At 33.7% G+C, this 22919-nt stretch overlaps 1 protein-coding gene across 4 annotated transcripts; it reads right to left on the reverse strand.

The window, feature by feature from the left end:
- Nucleotides 1–16870: 16870 nt before the first annotated feature.
- On the reverse strand, nucleotides 16871–19284 carry LOC131176040 (uncharacterized). 4 transcript variants are annotated; one of them, XR_009146195.1, is made up of 2 exons: nucleotides 18816–19284; nucleotides 16871–17178 (listed from the first exon to the last, which is right to left on the reverse strand). XR_009146195.1 is itself a non-coding variant. In XM_058141110.1 (2 exons), the coding sequence occupies exon 2, from the start codon at nucleotides 18895–18897 to the stop codon at nucleotides 17920–17922; it is 978 nt and encodes a 325-aa protein (XP_057997093.1). In that variant the 5' UTR covers nucleotides 18898–18899; nucleotides 19103–19284; the 3' UTR covers nucleotides 17590–17919. The 4 variants fall into 4 exon arrangements, 2 of the variants coding, with proteins under 2 accessions (XP_057997093.1, XP_057997092.1); XR_009146194.1 differs by having other exon boundaries at nucleotides 17738–19284; XM_058141110.1 differs by lacking the exon at nucleotides 16871–17178 and having other exon boundaries at nucleotides 17590–18899; nucleotides 19103–19284.
- Nucleotides 19285–22919: the final 3635 nt, after the last annotated feature.

The raw sequence follows: 22919 nt of genomic DNA on the forward strand, positions 1-22919 counted from the left end.
CAGTAGTACCAGATTCAGCTACAGACTTTTTGCCAGTTTTAGTCTTTTTGCCAGAGGGTTTACCAGTTTCCTCTTTTTGTTTGCTTCTCTGTTCCTGTTGAGCTGTTTTTCCTTTTCCTTTTGCAGGAGCAACAGGAGCAGGGGTCTCTGGTTCTGCCTCAGACTCTGAGTCACTCATATCTTTCCCACTACCTTCTTTGCTGCCTCCATTTCCATTATCATCATCAGAATCATCGTCATCTTTTTCAGCTTCAGCTTCTTCCTCTTCTTCCTTTTCTTCCTCTTTCTCTTCTTCTTCTTCAGTTTTTTTCTCTTCCTCTTCTTCTGTTTCTTCTTCTTCTTCTGTTTCCTCTTCTTCCTCTTCTTGTTTTTCCTCTTCTCCTTTTTCTTTCTCTTTTTCTTTTTCAGTTTGAGGAACTGAACCAGTAGCAGCCTTACTGGTTTCTCCAGCCTCAGTGGTTGAAATACCCAAATGAACTTTGATTTTAAACAATTCTTCCACAATCTTGTACATTAATATCAAAGTTCCATCAACTTTAGAGTCAAGAGCATTCATAAGAACAGTTTGAAAACCTCTAAATTTCTGTAGCTCTCCAAGTTCCATTTTAACAAATTCTCTCAAATTGTTTACTTCCTCCAAAATACCTTCAACATTAATAGTGCCACTTGCACTATCTTTGGAACTAGCACCTTGCTCAAATCTAAGCTTTCTGCCATCATCATCTTTTTGCAAACTAGTAATTGGGATCATATTGGTCCTAAGTTTCTCGGTTTCCAAAGGTATCCCAAAGTCTCTAAATAGACCATTAAGAAGATGGGCATAGGGTAGCTTGTAAGGTGGCTTCCATTTCATGATTTGTTTCAGCATAAAATAGGCAAGATTAAATTCAATTTGGTTCACAATATGCCAAATTATGCAGAGGTCAAGGGTACTCAAATAGTTGGGACTGCCAGTTCTAGGATTCAACACATAAATGATAAAACTATGAAGAATTTTGATGTGTTGATGAGCATGGGTAATGCTAGTTTTATCCTTCACTTCCCCTTTAAACACTTCACCCTCAAAATCTCTTTTGTTAAATCCACCAACAGCAAAGACATCTTTGTGGGAGCAGATTTTATTCCCACTGTTTGGAATTCCTAGGGCTTTAGCTAATCTAGAAACTGTCACTTCATAGATTTTCCCTTTCATTTTCACCTTAAAAGACTCATCTTTGTCAGAATCATCAACCCTCGAATTTTTATAGAATTCTTGAACTAAATCCACATACACTCCTTCAGTGTCAGAACACAGTTTATCCCATTTTTGATACTCAAACAAAGATTGCAAAGGAACAGAAACTTCAATAAAAGCAGGCCAGTGAATATACCTTGGCTCATGAATAGCCCTCTCCATATGTACAACTGGAGCTTTTGAAGTCTTTTTCTTTTTGGTTCCCTTTTCTTGAACTGGCTCACTGGTTCTTTTCTTGGGTGTTTCTTTTGGTTTGCCAATTACCAGAGGAGCATCTTTTTGTGGAGGAGGTGACGCAGGAACACTTGCGTCAGTGGAGTCCGATGATGAATATGTGGTGATTTTGGCTTTCCCTTTTCCTTTGTCTCGCGCCATAACCAATCTCAGAAACAAGTTAGGCCGAAATGACAGTGAGAACTGAGATTATAAATTCAGTGATGTGAGCAGCCAATATATATTTATATATATAATCAATCGAAGCATATCAATATTCATTTAGCACAACAGAGCGCAATGGCATAAAAAAAATTAGAACAGACAGCAAGACATATTCGGGTTCTTACGAATCCATGGCAATCGATTTATTATATACCACATTTTACGAAATGTTAATGCCCAAAAAAAAATTAACAACTGAGCGCTAAAACAGAACAAACAAGCGAGAGCAAATCAAACAAAAAAAAATTATCAGCACATTACGAAAGTAGATAAAACAGGCATGGATAGAATGTAAAACACGATTCCATTAAAGTTTTAGTTTTTATACCTGGAATATACTGAAACAGAGAGTGCGAATTGACAAAGAAAAATAACCAACAGCAAATGATTTCTTTCGGCAGATTTAGTGAAATAAAGGAAACGAAAAATTTTGGGGATTTTCTTTCTGCAAACAATCGATTTAATCGATTCACTATCAACAGATTTCGGAAATATTTAAGAATGATGAAGAGAGACGATGGCTTGGAAGGGTGCGATCGAAATGGATTTGCAGGTGGAAAAGAAAAAACGCAGCCGTTCGGGTTCTGGGAGACGGAGCGACGGAAGGAAATGAAGTTTTGAATTTTAAAACTTGAAAAGACACAACTGTAGGTTTTTGCAGGGAATAGGTAGAGTGTAGCAGAGGAGAGACGGCGAGAAGATTGATGGTTCAGAAAAAAAATTGAATCCCGCGCAAATTAATGTGTTAAAAGTCCATTTTGCCCTTAAATACATAAAGATGCAATACTTTAAGTAGAGGGGTATTTAAGTAATATGGGCTTTAAACATGCAGAATAGGCGCTCGAAAAAAAATTTTAGAGCTTAAGTGCAATCAGACCTGACTTCCAGTTTGCCAACGAAAAAGTAGGAGCAGTGGTAAAGCACTTAGCGATCAAGAAAATTAGCAAACAAGTCAGTATGCCACTGAGATCAAATTCTGCAGATTACTGTTCATATCTGATATAACCCAGAATTTTTCAAATTGCACCAAAAATATCAGAATGCATCTTTAACACTACAAACCAACATATATCACTTCATTTTCATATGGAAACATGAGAATGCATCAAAACTTAATCAAAAGCATCAATCATACCAAGTTCTTTTCTTATTTTGCAGAAAATTTCCTCATTAAGTGGCTTTGTGAAAATGTCAGCAAGCTGTTTTTCAGAAGGGACAAATTCGATTTGAATATCACCATTTTGAACATGATCCCTAATAAAATGATGTCTAATTTCAATATGCTTGCTTCTAGAGTATTGAACGGGATTTTTTGATAGGTTTATAGCACTAGTATTGTCACATCTTATGGGAATGTGATCAAATTTAATTTCAAAGTCTTCAAGCTGTTGTTTCATCCACAAAATCTGTGCAACACAACTTCCAGCTGCAATATATTCAGCTTCTGCAGTAGAAAGTGCAACAGAAGTTTGCTTTTTACTGTGCCATGAAACTAATGCATGACCTAGAAATTGACAAGTTCCAGAAGTGCTTTTTCTGTCCAATCTACTACCAGCAAAATCTAAATCACTATAACCAATAAGATCAAATGATTCACATTTTGGATACCACAAGCCAATGTTGTGAGTGCCAATGAGGTACTTAAAAATTCTCTTAACTGCTACAAGATGAGATTCTTTTGGACATGATTGAAATCTTGCACATAAACATACACTGAAATGAATATCTGGTCTAGATGCTGTCAAGTAGAGTAAAGAACCAATCATAACTCTATAAAATTTGTTATCTACCTCTTTACCTTTTTCATCTTTCTCCAATTTAATTGTTGAGCTCATGGGAGTTCCAACACTTTTCATATCTTCCATTTTGAACTTCTTTAGCATATCCTTTATGTACTTGGACTGATTTATAAAAATTCCATCCTTCATTTGCTTAATTTGCAATCCAAGAAAGAAGGTAAGTTCACCCATCATACTCATTTCAAATTCACTTTTCATCATGTTGGAAAATTTCTTACAAAGAGAATGGTTAGTAGCACCAAAAATAATATCATCTACATAAATTTGCACAATAAGCATGTCTTTTCCTATTTTCTTAATGAAAAGGGTAGTATCCACTTTTCCTCTTTTAAAATCATTTTGAAGCAAGAATTTACTAAGTCTCTCATACCATGCTCTAGGAGCTTGCTTTAAACCATAGAGAGCTTTAGTAAGCTTATAAACATGATTTGGAAAGTGAGGGTCTTCAAAACCAGGAGGTTGAGCTACATAAACTTCTTCATCAATATATCCATTTAAAAATGCACTTTTAACATCCATTTGATAAAGCATGAAATTCTTAAAACATGCAAATGCACATAACATTCTAATAGCTTCTATTCTAGCAACCGGGGCAAAGGTTTCATCAAAATCAATACCTTTCTCTTGGTTGTATCCTTGAGCTACTAGTCTAGCTTTATTTCTAACTACATGTCCTTTTTCATCCATCTTATTCCTAAATACCCATTTAGTTCCAATAACAGTGTGCTTTTTAGGTTTAGGAACAAGTGTCCAAACTTTGTTTCTTTCAAATTGATTTAATTCCTCTTGCATAGCAAAAAGCCAATTTTCATCATTTTGAGCATCATCATATGTTTTGGGTTCAAATTGAGAAACAAAAGCAACATTACCAAAATATCTTCTAAGTTGAGCTCTTGTCATCATTCTTTGTGATGGACTATCAAGGATGTCATCTTTGGAATGATTTCTATGGTACCTCCATTCTTGTGGAATATCTTGATGTTGAGGTTCCTCAATTTGTAGCTCTTCCACATTTGGTTGGGAGTCATCTTGAATTTCAATATTGGTGGAGCAAGGGAGTTCTTCTTCTTTATCATTTTGATCATCCTCCACTTGTTCTTTTGATTCAAGCTCATCATTATTCGAATTTTTTGAATTTAAAATCTGCTCAATTTCATCATCACAAGAATCTTTCCTTTGCAAGGAAGTGTTAGCATCATCAAAAAGTATATGCATTGATTCTTCCATGGTCAAAGTTTTTCTATTGAAAATCCTATATGCTTTGCTATTTGTTGAATACCCTAGAAATATTCCTTCACAAGATTTAGCATCAAATTTCTTGAGATTGTTGTCTTTGTTATTCAAAATGTAACATTTGCAACCAAAGACATAAAAATATGCAATATTGGGTTTTCTTCCTTTCCAAAGTTCATAAGGAGTTTTCTTTAAAATAGCTCTAATGGAAACTCTGTTCAAAATATAGCATGCTCTATTTACAGCTTCTGCCCAGAAATATTTTGGTAAACTATTTTCATTCAGCATTGTTCTTGCCATTTCTTGCAAAGATCTATTTTTCCTTTCAACAACTCCATTTTGTTGTGGAGTTCTAGGAGCTGAAAATGTATGATAAATACCATTTTGAGAGCAGAAATTTTCAAACAAATTATTTTCAAATTCTTTTCCATGATCACTCCTCAAGGATGTAATGCAATATCCTTTTTCATTTTGAGTTCTTTTGCAAAAAGCTTCAAATATATCAAAGGTTTCATCTTTATGAGCAAGAAAGAAAGTCCATGTGAATCTTGAAAAATCATCAACAATTACAAATGCATATGCCTTGCCTCCTAGACTTCTAGGTGTGATTGGACCAAAAAGATCAAGATGTAATAATTCCAATGGTCTAGACGTAGTTACAACATTTTTTTATTTAAAAGATGATTTTGTATGCTTACCAAGTGCACAAGCTTTACATTGAAATTCTTTTTCAAATCTTAGCTTTGGAAGTCCTCTAACAAGGTTCTTTCTAGAGAGTTTAGCAAGTGTACTCATGCTAGCATGTCCTAATTTTCTATGCCATAACCATGCACTATCATCTGAAGTCATAAAGCATGTTTCACAATTTTCTTCAAGACTTGTTAAATCAAGTAAGTAAATATTATCTATTCTAGCACCAGCAAACATAACATTATTTCCATGAATTTCACAATGTGTAGAAGTAAAAATCACTTTAAAACCATTATCACATAATTGACTAACACTTAAAAGATTATACTTTAATCCTTGAACTAATGCAACATTCTCAATGCAAGGATTTTTACCAATAGTTCCACATCCAACAATTTTAGCTTTGCTTTTATCACCAAATTTCACATAACCTTCTTCTTTCAACGTAAGAGAGGAAAACTTGCCTTTATTTCCTGTCATGTGCCTAGAGCAGCCATTATCAATGTACCAATGTTCTGTTTCCAGCATACTCCTTAGGCGGACTGAAATCGATTAATCGTTTCTTAGGTACCCAAGCAACTTTGGGTCCTTGAATGTTAGTAACATTAGGTAAAGTTCCTTTAGGCACCCATACTTTCTTTGCCTTAAAGGTTCCTTTCCTAATAGGACAAGCATTAATCATATGACCTCTATGATTACAATAAAAGCATGTAATACTCGGTTGAGAAAAGGATGTAGCTTTAACAAAAAATTGTTTGTATTTTTCATACTTCATAAATCCATCATATCCAATTCCAGATTTTTCATTTGTGGATCTTTGATTCCCAAGAAGTATATCAAGTGTTTCTTTACCTTTTGTAAATTTAGATAAATCTCTTGTCAAAGATTCAACTTTTTCTTCAAGAATTCTGTTTTTCTCAAGAAGTTGTTCACACACTTCTTTTGATCTTTGAAGCTCATCATTAACTTCCCTAAATAATTTCATTTGAGATTTATAAAATTCATTTTCCTTTGAAACCATACTTAATGAAATATTTTCTGATCTTAAAGCACAATTTTCATGAACTAAAATTTTGCATTTCTTTTTAAAATTTCTATATTTATCATATGTCTTCACAAATGCAAGTTCTAATTCATCAACATTAGAAAGTTCAAGATTTACCTCATTTTCACTATCTTCGATGTGTGAGCTTTCACCTTTTTCTTCAATTGCCATCATACAAGTGTTTGCAGCCACTTTGTCACTTGTTTCATCATTTGATGAAGAGTCACTGTCACTCCAAGTTGCTGCCATTGCCTTTTTGCTTTTGTCCTTTTTGAACTTATTTTTCTTCTTCAAAGTAGGACATTTAGGCTTAATGTGGCCTGGTTTGTTACACTCATAACAAACTATTTCACTTGAATGATTTGGAGTCTTTGGAGCATATTTCTTTGTGAATTTCTTGTATTTGCTTCCACCTTTTCTAAATGCTCTTTTGAATCTTTTGACTATCATAGCCATATCTTCATCATCATCACTTGAAGCACTTGAATCATCACTTGAACTAGCTTTAAGAGCAACATTTTTCTTTTTCTCATCTACTTTTTCGGATATGAAAGCTATCCCTTTCTTTTTCTTTTGATCACCTTCATTCTCATCTTTCTTGTAAATCATCTCATGTGCAATGAGAGAACCAATCAGCTCATCATAGGTGTATTTTCTGAAATCCTTGGTGTCTTGAATAACAGTAGTTTTTGCTTCCCACGTCTTTGGAAGAGACCTCAAAATTTTCTTTACAAGTTCTTGTTCTTCAAATCTCTTTCCAAGAGCTTTAAGTAGATTTACAAGGTCTGTAAATCTGGTACTCATCTCAGCAATAGTTTCACCAGGTTTCATCTCAAATAATTCATAATCACGGATGAGGAGGTTTGCCTTTGACTCTTTTACCACATCAGTTCCTTCATATGTAACTTCTAGTTTGTCCCATATCTCTTTTGCAGTTTGACATCCTGAAATACGGTTATACTCATTAATATCAAGAGCACAATGAAGAATATTAATAGCCTTGGCATTTGTAGAAATTTTCTTCCAATCATTATCATCAAATTCAACTTCAGCTTTAGGAATTTGTACAGTTCCTTCACTGGTTTTATAAGGAATATAAGGACCATCTTTAACTATTCTCCAAGCATCAATGTCAACAGATTGTATAAAGTTTCTCATTCTAGTTTTCCAAAAGGAGTAATTTGTGCCATTAAAAAGTGGTGGTCTAGTGATGGAATAACCTTCAGCTAAGGGGGCAGGTATACCAGCAGAATTTCTAGATGAACTAGCCATGTGTGTGGATCACTCTAAGGGGTTTAATCCTCAAGCAAGAGAGACAAGCTCTGATACCAAATTGATGTCCCAAAATATGTCCAAGAGGGGGGTGAATTGGACTTTAAAAACAATTTTCGGTTCTTGCTCAAAACCTTTGAAAATTGCAGCTAAGTTCAACTTAATTGACTAATGCTAAATATGAACAATATGACTCTATTAACAATTTTATTCAAGGTTAAGCTATATGCAATCAGTATACTGATATAACAGACTAGATTAGCATTCAGTAAATATATCGATCGAATGATTTTTAACACAAGAACTGTAATGAATACCGGATATACTAACCGACGTAGATTAAACAACAAGCGATTATATCGGATATCGCAGATTTAGCAAGAACTGCTTTTTCTCGGATAGCGAAGATCAACAAAGATATGATATCAATTTTCATATCAGCAAAAGCATATCATTCATAAAACTAAATTGCATAAATGTAAAGAGCTAGGGTTGAGAAAATGAACACTGAAATTTTTATAGTGGTTCGGCTTTAACTAGCCTACATCCACTCTCTCAAAGATCCCACTTTGAGTCTTCACTCCACTATTCTTCTCTTGTCAAGGCAAGAGACAAAGCCCTTTACAAATCTTCACACCAAAGCTTTTACAAGTAGCTTTACACTTCTACCAAGTGTTATCCCAAACACTTATCACAAACAAGCTTCAATAGGTGCTTGAATAACCTCTCACAAATGATAATAATGTGTTTAAAACTCACTCTCACTCAATACAACAGAATCTATAAAGAAGAGTTGAGTAAATAAGCCAATGATGAGCAATAAATCACTTTGAGCACTTTGAATGAAAGCTTTTAATGATTTTGAACAGTAGAGGGACTTTCATTAAGTGCAAAATGGCCAAAGGAAGGTGTATTTATAGCTTTGGAACGTTTTTTACCGTTGCAGAACTCATTTGAATGTTACAGATACGAATTTCAAGAAAATAGCCGTTATTTTGTCGTTTTCTGCGATGTTGTGCAGAGTTGAAACAGTTAGCATACTTGAGAAAATAGCGAACCAGTTAGCATACTAATATAAGTAGCAAACCAGTTAGCATACCAGGAAAACTTTTCTGCATAACTTTCAAAACTATAAAACTTTACACCAAATCATAGTCAAACACTTTTTAGGCCAATAATGATATTTAAAAAGAAAATCTTTTGAGGGATTAAAAATAAGCATCATTGACTTTTACTCCTCAATTCTTTTCACAACCAATTCTAGAAATTAAAACTAACTTCTATACTAGATGTACCTTCAAATCTGATTTTTCAATGCAGCCTTGGAAGGTAACCTTTTCTTCTTTTATTTCCTTTGATTCGTCCTGTGTTATCCTTAGAATGTCATCCTTTCTTCATAGGTACGAATCCATCATAAAATCCTTGGTCTTTTTCATAACACTTAAAACAATGTTAGTTTGATTCTAGTTGAGTTTTGGTATCATCAAAATCTATGCTCCTTTGAGCTTGTGGGGTCAACACAAATATAAATTAATTAATTAATCTCCATTAATTAATTTCTCATAATTAAATTCATATTTAAACACTTTAAATATAAATTTAACTTTTACTATATATCCAATAACCTAGATTTAGTTTCAAGCCATGCTAGGGACTTTACAATCTCATTGCAAATCAAACCTATTTAATTAATTAATTAAACTTTTTAATTAATCAATTAAATCATATTTTACTTGGTGATTAACTAGTGTATGTGTGTGACTCACTAGGCTCATTACTAATTGACAATGAGATATGATATTTACTCTTAATATCATAAGAACTCTTTCTTACCATAAATGATTTCTCTAAATCATTTTAGGCATCTCATAGACCATGGTTGACACCTAGCATAGCATGCCATGGCCACCCAATCAGTAACAAGGAATACCTTAAATAAACCTATAATCATAGGTTACCATGCACTAAAATCTCTCTGTTACAAAATCCCAATTCGAGCTGGAGTCATGGTTAATGTCTAACTCCATTTGCTATGAATCTTATGTTCTCTTTTAATTCCAGTTCTTGATTAATTAGATTTTCTTGTCAGAAACTATTTTCTGACTAAATCTGTCTATCTTGGCCAGGAACTTGAAACATCAAGAATAATTAAATGAACATAGGATTTTATCCCTATTTACTTAGGGTAATAGATTCCATCTTGATCAACACCTATCTCCATATATAACTAGTAGGAGCCAACACATGCCCACATACCCATACACAGTATAAGTATGAAAGCAGCATCAAACTCAAACCACCTATATACAAGATAACTGTGTTATCTCAGGTCTAAAGATTATATGCACTGATATGATATATGACAATGCATTGACAAGAGTAAATTCCATGTGCTTGTCATATGCGTCACTAGTTTGGCCTACTTATCATGTATAAGTGCCTATCATGTTTATTATGTGGCATGAGACTCACCACTCCATCTTATTTATATCTCATATAAATACCTTGGGAACAAACATAATTACAATCTTTCTGAATAAGTCATGTCTTGTGTTAAGTATCCTCGATTGTGAACCTATTTATGATACTTTGTGCTAGAAATACTGTCACTTATATTTTTAACAACTTAAGAATAGAATTTCTAACAAAATATCAATGGACCTTTTCTATTACACATAAATATATTATGTAAACGGAAAAGTAAAATTGCCTTTTATTAATAAAATATGTATAAGATACATACAAAATGATATGGTCTAGAGCATACTACTAACACTCATGTATTTCCTGAATCAGCGATCTTCTTCCCACTGATATATGCGCCACACTACCATAAGACTTTCTACTCAAGGCATCTGCCATGATATTCGCCTTCCCAGGATGGTATTGAATGGTACAGTCATTTTCCTTTCCTCTGGTTAGCTACAAACTAGTCTCTAATACCTCAAAGAGGAAATCTACAGAGATTCTATTTTCTTTTATCCACTCAATTAGTCAAAACTTATGATACTGGGTACCATAACCCGTCATTCAATTCACTAACTTTTTATCCATCACAAGCTAATCACTTTAGTTCCTACAATAAAACTTATACTCTCTTTAGGATACTTGAGCCAACTACTCTCTACCACACTCTATAGTCCCGTTTGGGACACTATTCTTCTGGTCACCATTACTAGTAGTAATCTTTTGTCTTTTCTAAAAGTATATGATCATACCCTACATCATAACTGACTGCAACAGGGGTACTGCATCTTGCTGACACACAATGGATATAATATTCTTACTAAACTTTAGGCAAAATGTCTCTTGTAATGCCAAAGCCATCTAAGACCCCATATTAGAGATTAGATGATCCCACTAGGTAGGTGTCATAAAAAACCTCTAGTCTCGTGCCACTTATGCTATAACTTTGCCCTCAAATTAGGATAACTGAGTCACTGACTCTAGTTATCACCCAACTGCAACCTTTAATATCCTATCTCAAGGGTTTTAAATCATAACTAGCAGCTTTTCTAACTCTTCTGGCGATATATAACTTTGTTTTGGCATATCTATACCAAACCAGAGGTTATCTTCAAACACCCTCATCATGGAACACTACAGAGAAGTATGTAGCTCTACTCAATAATCCCATATCGATACTGTAATATGTAGCTTACAGCACAAATATTGAGAATATTACATAGTTACTATGGTACATCCCAACATACCCAGTCTCCTGATCTCTTATCTCCCTTGAATTCACTGATATTATGAACTTACTCTAACTGGGCCATCCATCAATGATTGCCAGCAGTGGTACCCTCACTCCCATCTAGGGCAACTATAATGTAAAAAATCACCTTTATGTTCTCGTGCCTTACACTAGATAGGCACACCCTTTAACCCCCACTATGATGGAAACACAACATTTCTTTAGAATATGTATCCCCATGGCAGACCTTAGCACGTCTTCTAACTCTATTTCACATCTCTACGTATTTCACGAAAACCAAGACACTAACTGAAGCACTATTAATTACCAAAAAAATAACACAAAATCTAGAAATAAGGAATTATAGAAAAATATAAAACAGGATCCTATAATCCGCATGTGATCTCCTAAAAAGGCTTTTCTTAAAGCCTTAGACATATACTTTCCGTGAATCTGGAGCCTAAGCTCTGATACCAACATTGTCACGACCTAATTTATGGACTGGATTGGCACTAGGATTTGGGTCAGCATAAGGCCTCCAAAGCCCATTGTAAGCTTCACTGTTCAAGCCCAAACTATAAGCTCAATTTCAAAACCCAAATGAAAAAATACTCAAATAGAGTTCGGCCATATCCAGGACCATCCAACGAGGAGTTTTTGACTCACTCGACTTGTAATCACAATATATAACCATTTGGGGAGCTCAGCTTACCCACAACATTCTCATCATCATCATATGGCCCCTCCTGGGCCTTCCAAAATAGTCAACACTCACAATTTTAAAAAATTATATTTTAGTCCCTATAACTATCATTTTATTATAAATCATTCAAACGAGGTCTAAAATTTTTAAAATCTTGTCCCGCGGTCCTTAACAATATTATGAAGCCAATACAAAAGAATTTATAATTTTCTAGCTACCCACAAATATTTTATAGATTTTTATTCTAAATTCGACACTAGGTAATTGAAGAAACTTAGGGTTTGGGTTTACCTATGCCAATTTTGATGCTTGAAGCGCATCCGAGGCGTCTGAAAATAGTGGGATAGACTATAACTTTAACCCGAATTGAAAGTTGTTCTGATAGCCTGTCTGTCTGGCCTGAAAATGCAAACCCGAGCAATGATCGAATTTCCACGAAACGAAAGTATCTACGCGAAGCCCATAACCCCAGGGATTATAAGAAAATTGTCAGAAAATTAAATAAGCTCATTTGGAGCTCGGAAAAATATAAAATTATTAGAAAATTAAATAAGCTCATTTGGAGCTCAAAAAAACATTGCAAAGTTTGAAGGACCCACCAAAATTTTGGTGTTAGAAAATTTTGAAATTTATATGGTTGCAAAGCTTTCATCGAGTAGAGCACACCGGTACTCTAGGAATTTTTATGGGGTTTTTGATTTGAGAGAAATTTAGCCCAAAAGTCAAAATGGACTAAAATTTTTCCGGCAAAAATTAGATAAACCACTCAATGAAAATTAGTTCTTAGTGTTTATGAAAAGTTCTCAAGGTGTAGATGAGTTTTGAGACAAGATCTGATTCGATTGGTGGCCGAATCTAGAGGATTTTGGCCAAGAAGGTGAAGCGATGCATCATGTGAAGAGGGAGGCCAGCGACACACGTTTTTCGGCATCCTGGGGCAGCGGCAGGCTAGGGGGAGGCGTAGGGGTGGCGCACTGGGGACTAGGGAAGGGAGAGCAGGTGGTCGGCTAGCCGAACAAGGAGGGAGGAGAGAGAATCAAAGGGGAGAAGGAGAGGTGCCGCATGGGGAAAGGGAGGGTAAAGGAAAGGGACCGGGTTGATTCGATCTTTCGATTCAGTCCGATTCAATTCGGCCAGTCCGATTCAAGATATCCGAATTTAAATTTTTACTCTGTCCTGAGACAAAAAACGAGACTCAAAAATTTCAAAAAATTAGAAAAAATTTTTAGAATCCAAATATATTTTTATTTTACCACGTGGTCTTTAAATTAATTTTTATAAATTAATAAAATTTATTAGTTTAAGAAAATCAAACCCGATTTTTAAAATCCTGAAAATTTCAAATAAACTTATAAAATTTTAATATAATAATATATTAATATTTTTATATAAAAATAATAATTTAAAAATTAGGAGTGTTACATGAAAATTAATCAATAATCTATATGCAAGATATATATAACTTTATCCTTTTTTTAAAGTAGTTTAAATTGTTTAACTTGTGGATGAATAAAAGTAACCTCAATTTTTATTGCAATATACTACATTAAAAAGTTTTAGTGCTATAACAAGTAATTAAATTAAAATTTTAAAAATGCAACTAAGATAATTTTTTTTTTAAATGGCCAACATTTACATAAAGTATTAAAATTAATACCTTTTAATAAAAATTGAGAAGTAATTATAAATTTAATTATAAAATATGTGGGTTATAAATAAATAAATATATATATATATATATATATATATATATATATATATATATATATATATATATATATATATATATATATTACTTTATGATATTAAAAATTTTAATTCTTAAAAAATGTAATTAAGTTAACATTTAAAAAAAATACACGCAACCAATGTTAATAAAAGGGAGGAAAAGTTAACTCTGTGATCATTCAATTAGATAACTAATTGTAATTTTATTTAATAATAAAATTTTTATATTAAAATATAGAGAAAATTTATAAACCGGCATTACAAAAACATAAAGAGATTAATTAATTATGTAAATATAATTATATGTTAATTCTTAAATAATCTATCTATAATTTATTTATAATATATATAAAAGTATAAATGAAAAGGTCAATTTGTGAACGTACTACAATAGCGTTAACTTTTATATTATTTATGACATTAAAAAAATACAATAATAAATTTTGATCAATCTGATCAGTTAGATAATATTGCACTCAATTTTAAAATTTTACCTAAATTATCTAAATTAAAATATTTGAATTAATATGCAAATTAGTATAAAATGTTTAAATTTTTGGTGAAATTAGATTGTATTTATTTGTATAGATAAAAACACTTTTGTGCTAAAAATCAGTTGATGCATTTTCCTTATAATGAAACAACTTCAAATATTGCAGACTTGATATTTTTGTTTGATGGACGCAAGAGCTTTTAAGAATTCATAGAAAGCTCTAGGTGAGCATTTGAGAAATTGCAAAGTCTGGTTAAAGGATGACAAATAAAGGAGCAATTCCTAAGAGCTTTGGAAGGTGGGCTATTAACAGCTTTATCACAATGTCTCCTAATAAAAGAATAAGAGGTATAGTCTAAATAAGAAGAGAGCATCAACACATAGCGCAAAACCGCTTTTGTATATCTGTAGTGCTTCCCTGTAGGCCTTGGATGAACATTTGATAGTCACCTTGGAACCTTTAGAGATTGCTAGTAACATTGCTTCTCGACATGTTAGGCTTTCAAAAGTCAATGAATCAATGATAGCTTTATATCTTCTGCATGACTAATCACAAGGGTGGCCGAGATGATCTCGGGTTATAGTTGCAACTGAGCCAATCTTGTAATATTTTTTCATGATTGCATCAAAATTAATCTTCATCATATCTCGTGGAGGGGGAGTGAATTGATTGGTCACATATAATGCTGGCCTTTCTCTTGAGCATGTTGATGGATTGAATAAATTCCTCATGATGGTTTAGAACTATGGTAATAATTTTGAGGCTTTATTGTTTGCAAATAAGGAGATTCTTGCTTCTTCAAATATGCCACAAGAGAAAAAAAAAAAAAAAAAACAAGTATGTTAATAAATTACTTGCTTGCACCTGATTAGAATGATGCAAGGATAGCTCTGACCATAAGTACATCATGTTCATGCTAGTCAATTGAGTGGATCTCAAGCGAATGTGGGAATGAATTGCGACTTCAATTGCCTTAGGGTAATTGAAAAAAGGATGCTAAGTGGTTTCAACTTCACCACAAAAGTCATAGTCCCTTGGGATATGTACCAATCTCCTGCTTAGGAGTTCTTTGGCGGGGAGGCGTTCTTTCAACATTCTTTAAAGAAAAATTGATAGTTTTTTTCTGGATTTGAAATTTCCAAACATCTTTCTAAAAATGAATCAATCCCATATTTGCTGAGGGACTTGGGCCAACTTGTGTTCTCTCTTGGCTACTTCTCAACAAGTCTTTCGCTATGTAATAACCTAATTTAACTACATAGCCCCCTTATTTGATGAAATGCGAAGTTACCTATCTTTTTGCAGAATTAGAGACAGAGGAATAGCTAGGATATTTTGCACTTCCTCTTTCTTAAAATTAGCCCTAAGTTTATGGATGTTCTAAGAGGCACAGTTGGCATCAAGGAGTTGAGTGACCCATGTTACCTCTTCCTCAAGATCAATTTTCACTCTAAGCATGTTTTGAAAGGATTTGGGTACCCAAACCTCATATTTGCAAAGGCATTTTTTAAGAACTTGTCTGCCCCACAAAATATTGCGCCATCCCCAAGATGGATTGCGACCCAATTTGCCTCCATAAAGGAATTATAAGGGAAATACTTGCCTTTGAGAATGTAAGATATGAAGGAACTAGAATTGGAAAGAATCGTACATTCTTATTTCGCTTGGAGGGCAGTGTTGAAAGTTTCTAAGTCTCTAAATCCCAAATACTCTTAAATTTTTTCTTCACACATACGTTTCATTCCATCTATTGCTAGCCCCACCAGAAATTAGACATGATAATATTGATCGTCTGACACGCTGAATGGGGAAGAGGGAAACATGCCATGGCGTGTTTTGGGATAGCTGTGCCATTGCTTTTACCTGTTGATAAGAACAGCTCCTTCCACCCCACAATTCAATTTTTTCGAATAGATTATTTAATCAACTCAATTTGATTTCCTTTTAGCTTTTTAAATTTTTTTACTAATTCTATTTTATTCACTCAATTATTCCAGGGAAAAATTAAATTAATCAAATCAATGGAAATTACATATATTTTTAAGATAAATATTACATGTGAAAATTATATATATTATTTTCTATTTAATTTGGTTGAACTACTCTTTCAGCTCAATTTCTTTTTCTCCAAAAAATATTGATTTATGCAACTGAATGCCCATTCCTATCATGATATTGCAGTCCATTTTCCTTAGCTTTAGCTTTGTGAAACTTCTTAAAGTAGCCTATACAGTCAAATTTTCAAAGTCCGAAAGGCAAAGAACTATCAGTTATATGAAAGAGGGATAGAGACTCCAAAACACACTATTAAAATTTCCAAGCAGCAGGTCCTATAAAATGAAAAATGACCCATTACTACACCGAAGATTATTATCCCCTGTCGGGTCATCTATGAATTCAAACTTCTAATTATTTATATTTGTATTTTTTTCTCTCTCATGAGAAGGTTATGCTATTGTTATATTATAATGCTTATTACTGAAATACCAAAATTTTTTTTTCTCCCAAAAAAGAAATTTCCAAGCAGCAAACCAGTATTGTTAGCAAGGCTGCAAATGCATAGTTCTCCGCAACTAAGCTTCTTATTCCCTGTTCACAGAAAATCCAGCATCATATTGTACAATAGCAACTCATTTCCTGTTTCCCACACCCAAAAAATGACCATATCAGTTCACAGAGACATGTCAAAGGAAAGAGAGAGGAGATTTCTGTAAACAACATCCTTGGCTTAATGATAAAAATAAGGCGTCTAATATTTGCAGAATTACAAAACTCAAATTATGTAGTCGTATCTCTGATCCACGGATCAGCAGTGCTCCAAAATTTTTCTCCCATGATATGAAACCTGCATTTAAATGAACATCTTAAACTTTAAATATTGCGGTTCATTTCTTAGATGAAACAGCTGAAAGATCAGCCATGGTATGAAATTAATGACATTAGGAGCCATATCATAGGTACCCTGGCAAGCTTTCATAAAATTGGAAGTCAAAGCTACTCTTGTTTCCTTTGTTCAAGTATATCTTTTGTGCACCAACTTATTTGAGGAGAAAGTTTACATCATAAAGAAACGCAAAGGCAACACAAGCATATTAAAGATAAATGCCTAGAAACCACATTCTCCCAAATTAATATGAACAACAAAGGACAAACAACTTGTAAAGCCTAGTTCAGCCAAAATCTTCTGCGGTGGATTACAGATTCTAAATGTGCCCAAGAAGGTGAGATGAGATAACTGGCTCACAAAAAAAAGGCATAAAATGAACATGATGCTCTCTAAATTCAATTTATAATGAATCAAAAGTTTGTTCAGATTCACACATATAAAATTACCCTGAATCAACCATCAGAAAATACAGGCCAGCATAAGTTTTGCCTAAATTTTGTCAGCAGTAAACACTTACTTTGCTAGGGGTTAGAACAAGCTTAAGAAGTTAACATGGTGAATCAATTTGATCTCAGAAAGTAGTCGACGTAGTAACTGACATTACGGTTCTAACCGCTGCCTAACTGCTATATTGCTAACCTACAGTAGCAGTTGCTTCTGCATTTCTTGTGTGCAAAGCTTCCTTCGCCAAATCCCCTATCACATTTTGTTACCAAATCCTCGAAATATCTTAGCCTGGTATGCCTGGATCAACTCAGGGTAATCCTGCTTGAAATAAGCAAAAAACTTTTTTTCGAACCGTTTTTTAGACACCGTTAATGCCGAAACAACATTTACATCCTTTTTAATCAAGCCCTTCAACAATAGCACTTCCAAAACAGTGCATCTTGGTATGACAATTCTCTCCAAACTGATCATAAATAGAAATGGGGATCTAACAAGATCTGAAAGCTGCAAACAAGCTTTTGTCAGATAGAACTCCATTAGTTGCTTCATCTTCTTCTCAGAGGCAGTCATGAATAATGGTTGTGCTCTGAATGCCCTAAGAATATCTCTTTCTGACCAGCCAAAGCTCATCAACACGTTCTTTTTCCTTTCCCATTTTGAGTGGCCCATAGAGGACATTGAACTGAAAGCATATATAAAGGTCTTGCTCATTGGTTCAATCCCAATTTCCTTGAGTTCTCCAACCTTTTCTTCATAAGAATCAAATCCAAGAAATAGAAATTTAGGATGCAATACTACTAGCCTCCTAATGCTGGGTACTGGCACACCAAAAGCGCACAAGGTGCATATCTTAGACATCATCAATTCAGTATCCAACCAAAGTACACTAAAGCATCGCTTCAAGGACAATATAAAATTCTCCTCGGTCTCAAGAAACCCTCTAAGGAAATAAGCATTTGGCAAAATTCGATTCTTTAAACTAGCTGCTAGAATCCTTGGGTCTGCACATAGCGCCCTGGGCAGCCAGGGAGCTAAAAAACCGAGTGACTCAAAGTATTCAATCTTGGGTCTAAGGATTTTATCGGGATCTAATAGAATAAGTTGCGGTCGCCTTGAAATTAAGCAAGCAATTTGAGATTGAGTAAAACCTTTAGCTCTTAACAGTTGAAGAACCAAATCCGCTTTATCTGTGCTCTTAATACGAACAAACTTGCAGGCTGAAGCGGCCATTCCTAGAGACATCCCACATGAGTTGGTGAGGTAATTGAGTGTTAAATGCTGTTGGTCATTTGAGCGTGAGGCTGAATTTAGAGATGAAATATAACGAGGATAACACGCTTTGAAGCTTATGATGGTATGATTTAAGAGTAATTTGGAAAAGAAACGAAACATTGATTGGAAATAGAAAGAAGGGGTTTGAACAATGTAAACTTACAGGATATCAGAAGCCGAAAATGGCGAGCTTTGCCATTAGAAACGTAAACCCTATTGGAAAAGTAGCACATAAGAGCCCCTCGCAGTTCATTCACAGAGGCAGAGTGGGTTCAAAGCGTAACGAGGAGATGCTCGGCGAGGACTGAGTTATGGTTTGGAGGTCAAGTCTGAACCTAAATTTTGGTTAAATTACTTTTCTGTCTCTAAGTCATCTCAAAACTAATACATGTTATCCATCACTGAATTTTAATTCCAACAAAATAAAAATCCCTTCGTTAAAGGGGGTTAATAGAGCAAAAATGACTAATTAAATTAACGGTCCTCTAATTTTAGTTAAATCCTTAATAACCTGTCCCCTCTCTCTATCTGCTTGCAATTGAGGTTGGAACCGTGAGAATGTTGGGTTTAGGGGCATCAATAGATTGAAAGTCCCAAGCATCCCTGTATTGCCAAAAGGATATTAACTGGAAAATGAAATGTTAACCACGATGCCAGCATCCCCATATTCACCATCTCCACCATCATCAAAACCACCCGCAAATTCAATGTCACCATCAATTCACTCCACCAACAGTATCACCCTACGTAAGCTTATTCAGCTGGGAATCCACACACACACACACACACACACATATATTTGCTCAAACGGGTTACTTCCATGAAGAAGCAAAGGCTATCATGTCTGTTGATGGGTCGGGCATTGAAGTTGTAATTAATTTTTGCAATTTCTTATTGACAAACTTGTGCATTCTAGCTTCTTTATTTGTATATATCAATCTCTAGAATGTGTTGCATTTTCTTTAACGCGGGGCCATCAATGCGTTCAAGAGGAACTTAGATTATCACTATTGTGGAAACGGTAACCTTATGATGGTTACTAGTGCGACCCCAATTGGGATAAGAACTGCTAGCGCCTAGCTGGTTGTGCCATTGGGTTCAATAAGAATGCCACTGGTGGAAGAGATGGAAAAATTTACACGGTGACAGATTTTGGTGACGATGACACTGTGAATCCTAAGCCAGGGAAACACATGCAGTGATTCAAGATGAGCCGTTGCGGATAATTTTCGCTCATGACATTATTCAATTGAAGGAAGAGGTGATCATGAACTCATTTACTTGCTGATATTGGTTCTATAATTTATTGCAATTCCATCAGCTTCAAGGATCATCTGCGTGCAACCCTTCATCGAAGGCGAGCCAAAGTGCAGCCTTCACTCTTGAATGTCTTTCTCATGTGAAGATTATTTGGATTACAAAACAAGACAGAGACGAGAAGGGAGGAGAAAATCCATTTATCATAGCTGAAATGGGTCTTAGTAGATGTTGATGGTGGAGATGGTAGTTTGGTAACTTGTGATAGCAACCCAAGATTACCAATTGATGTGCTTAGGCTGTCTGTTGATGATGCGTAATATTCTTTTGATGAGCTTTGGGCCTCCTTCGATGGGTTTGATTGGCAAAATATATGGGTTTGATTGGCCGAACATACTCACAGCTTGCTCTATTGCTTTCTGCTATAGAGGATTCAAAGTTACTTGTTTATGAGATTCATGTGGACTTGAAAAATGAAGGGAAGGAGACGAGAAGTGGATCAAAATCAATTGAGCTAATTTGATAGCTATAACTGTTATGTCGAGTATAAGTTCTCTTTTTTTCTCTTTTCTTTGCCTAGGGTTCAAGCTCTCTTTTTTGCTGTTTTCATTGACCTTCCTTTGCCCCTCTAGGCAGGGGAGGGCCTCTCTTCCCTTGACCCAGCCATAGGTTCCCTCCTCACCTTTAGAGTAGGTTATAGATATTGTTTTTTATTTTAGCTGCAGTCAAATCGTTAATTTTAAGAGTGTTTGAGCTACTGTTTTGCTGTGTGTTTCTGTTCTTTGCTCTGTTTGTGTGTGTAATTATTTTGAAAGCCTTCAACCATCAGTATGAATCTCCTGTTTTTTCTTAGCGTCCTAGTGGTGGCTCCTACGAATGATGCTATCGACTTAGAAGCCTGGGGTCGTTGCTCATTTTGCTACTCAACACGAGGGTATGGCGTGAGTAAGACGCTGACAGTCCTTGTCACTGTTGCCTTCTGTGTCGTCAATACAGGTGCTACTCTCTTAGGCTCCATGGCTTTGACACTTTTCTCGGCCTATGACTCGGTTCTTTCACTTGTCTGTTATCTCACCTAATCTGTGACTCTCTGTTTTGTTATGAAGATGACTTTCCTACCTTGCTTGCAACCGATGATCAATTCTAATAGTGCTGGAATGTTGAATGGCTATGAGGATGAAATGTTGATGTTTGTCCTTCTAGATTAGGGTTAGATATGTGGGGTATGGGTTTGATTTTATGGGTTTAGGTTACATATTAGTTTTGGGGTTTTGTTGTTTTGGTCCATGGGCTTTTTATGAACAAGCTTTTTTAAGCTTTTGTATCTAGGCTAAAGCTCTTTTTAATCCAATGAAATATCCACCTTTGGAAAAAAAAAAAAAAAAACTTGACAGCCATGTGTTATTTATTTTAATATATTTATTTTTTAATATATATTTAATATTTCATAAATATTGAAATGATCATGATTGAGGGATCAAGTGGATCCATAATTAATGTGGATCAAAGGATTTTCAACAATATAAAATGTCTTGTTTACCCTTTATATTTTTTGAGGTAAAATTTCTCTCCATTTTTTACTCTTTCCTCTTTCAATACTTTCCCTCTAACTATATCCTCATTTTTAACAAATAGTAATAAATTATACTTTCATTTTCAAGAAAAAAAAAATTAAACTTTTTCTCTACACTTATTTTCTCTACACGCAGTGAACAAAATATATATCATTATTTGAATTTTAATAACATATACTTAATATTTAAATTTTAATTTTAAAAATTTATTTTAATTTTACTTTATTAAAACTTTAAAGAGTACAATCTATATGTACTTTTTCCTTTAGCCAATATTTATGATGAAACAATTTTCTCTTAACCAATATTTATCATTTAGAGGCTTTTTTATTTTTTTTCCTCAACTCTGTACCAATAGACAAAAATCATGTATATTACATAAAACGTGTAAGGTAGAACATACTAAATTTTTTGCCCTTTAATTTGGTTAGTTTAGTTAAAAAAAATGGCCTGTTAATATTAGGATTAATTTTAATTAAATCAAATTATTTATCTCACTTTTAATTTTAATTTCTGACTTTAATTAAATTTAGTTATTTGATTTAAAAAAATGATTTTAATTTAATGTAAATTAATTAATTATTATTTAATTTAAAATTAATTTAAATTTGATCTATGATACGAAATTGAATTAGACAGTGACAAATAAACTAATATTCTTATTTGTTTTGAGTAAATAAGATGAATCTATATGATTCAATTCAATATATGTTTTAATCAATTAAATAAACTGAGCATGTGACATGTCACATTGATTATATCAATTATAAAAATTATAATTTTATTGATTCAATTTAATATATATTTGAGTCAGCTGAATCAATTTGAGTATTTGACATGTCATATTAATTATATATTGTAGTCAATTAAGCTTTTAATTGAGTCAATTGAATCAATTGATTACATGAATGTCATATTAATTATATATATTTAAGTCAATTGTGAAAATATAATTTAGTTGATTCAATTAAATGTATATATTTGAGTCAACTGAATTAATTTGAGTATATTGCACATCATATTAATCATATATTTTAGTCAATTGAGTTTTTAATTGAGTCAATTGAATCAAATTGATTATGTGTAATATCACACTAATTATATGCATTTGAGTCAATTGTAAAAATTATAATTTAATTGAATGTATAT

The sequence above is a fragment of the Hevea brasiliensis genome, chromosome 18, assembly GCF_030052815.1.
Source record: "Hevea brasiliensis isolate MT/VB/25A 57/8 chromosome 18, ASM3005281v1, whole genome shotgun sequence".
In the NCBI taxonomy this organism is placed as follows: Eukaryota; Viridiplantae; Streptophyta; class Magnoliopsida; order Malpighiales; family Euphorbiaceae; genus Hevea; species Hevea brasiliensis.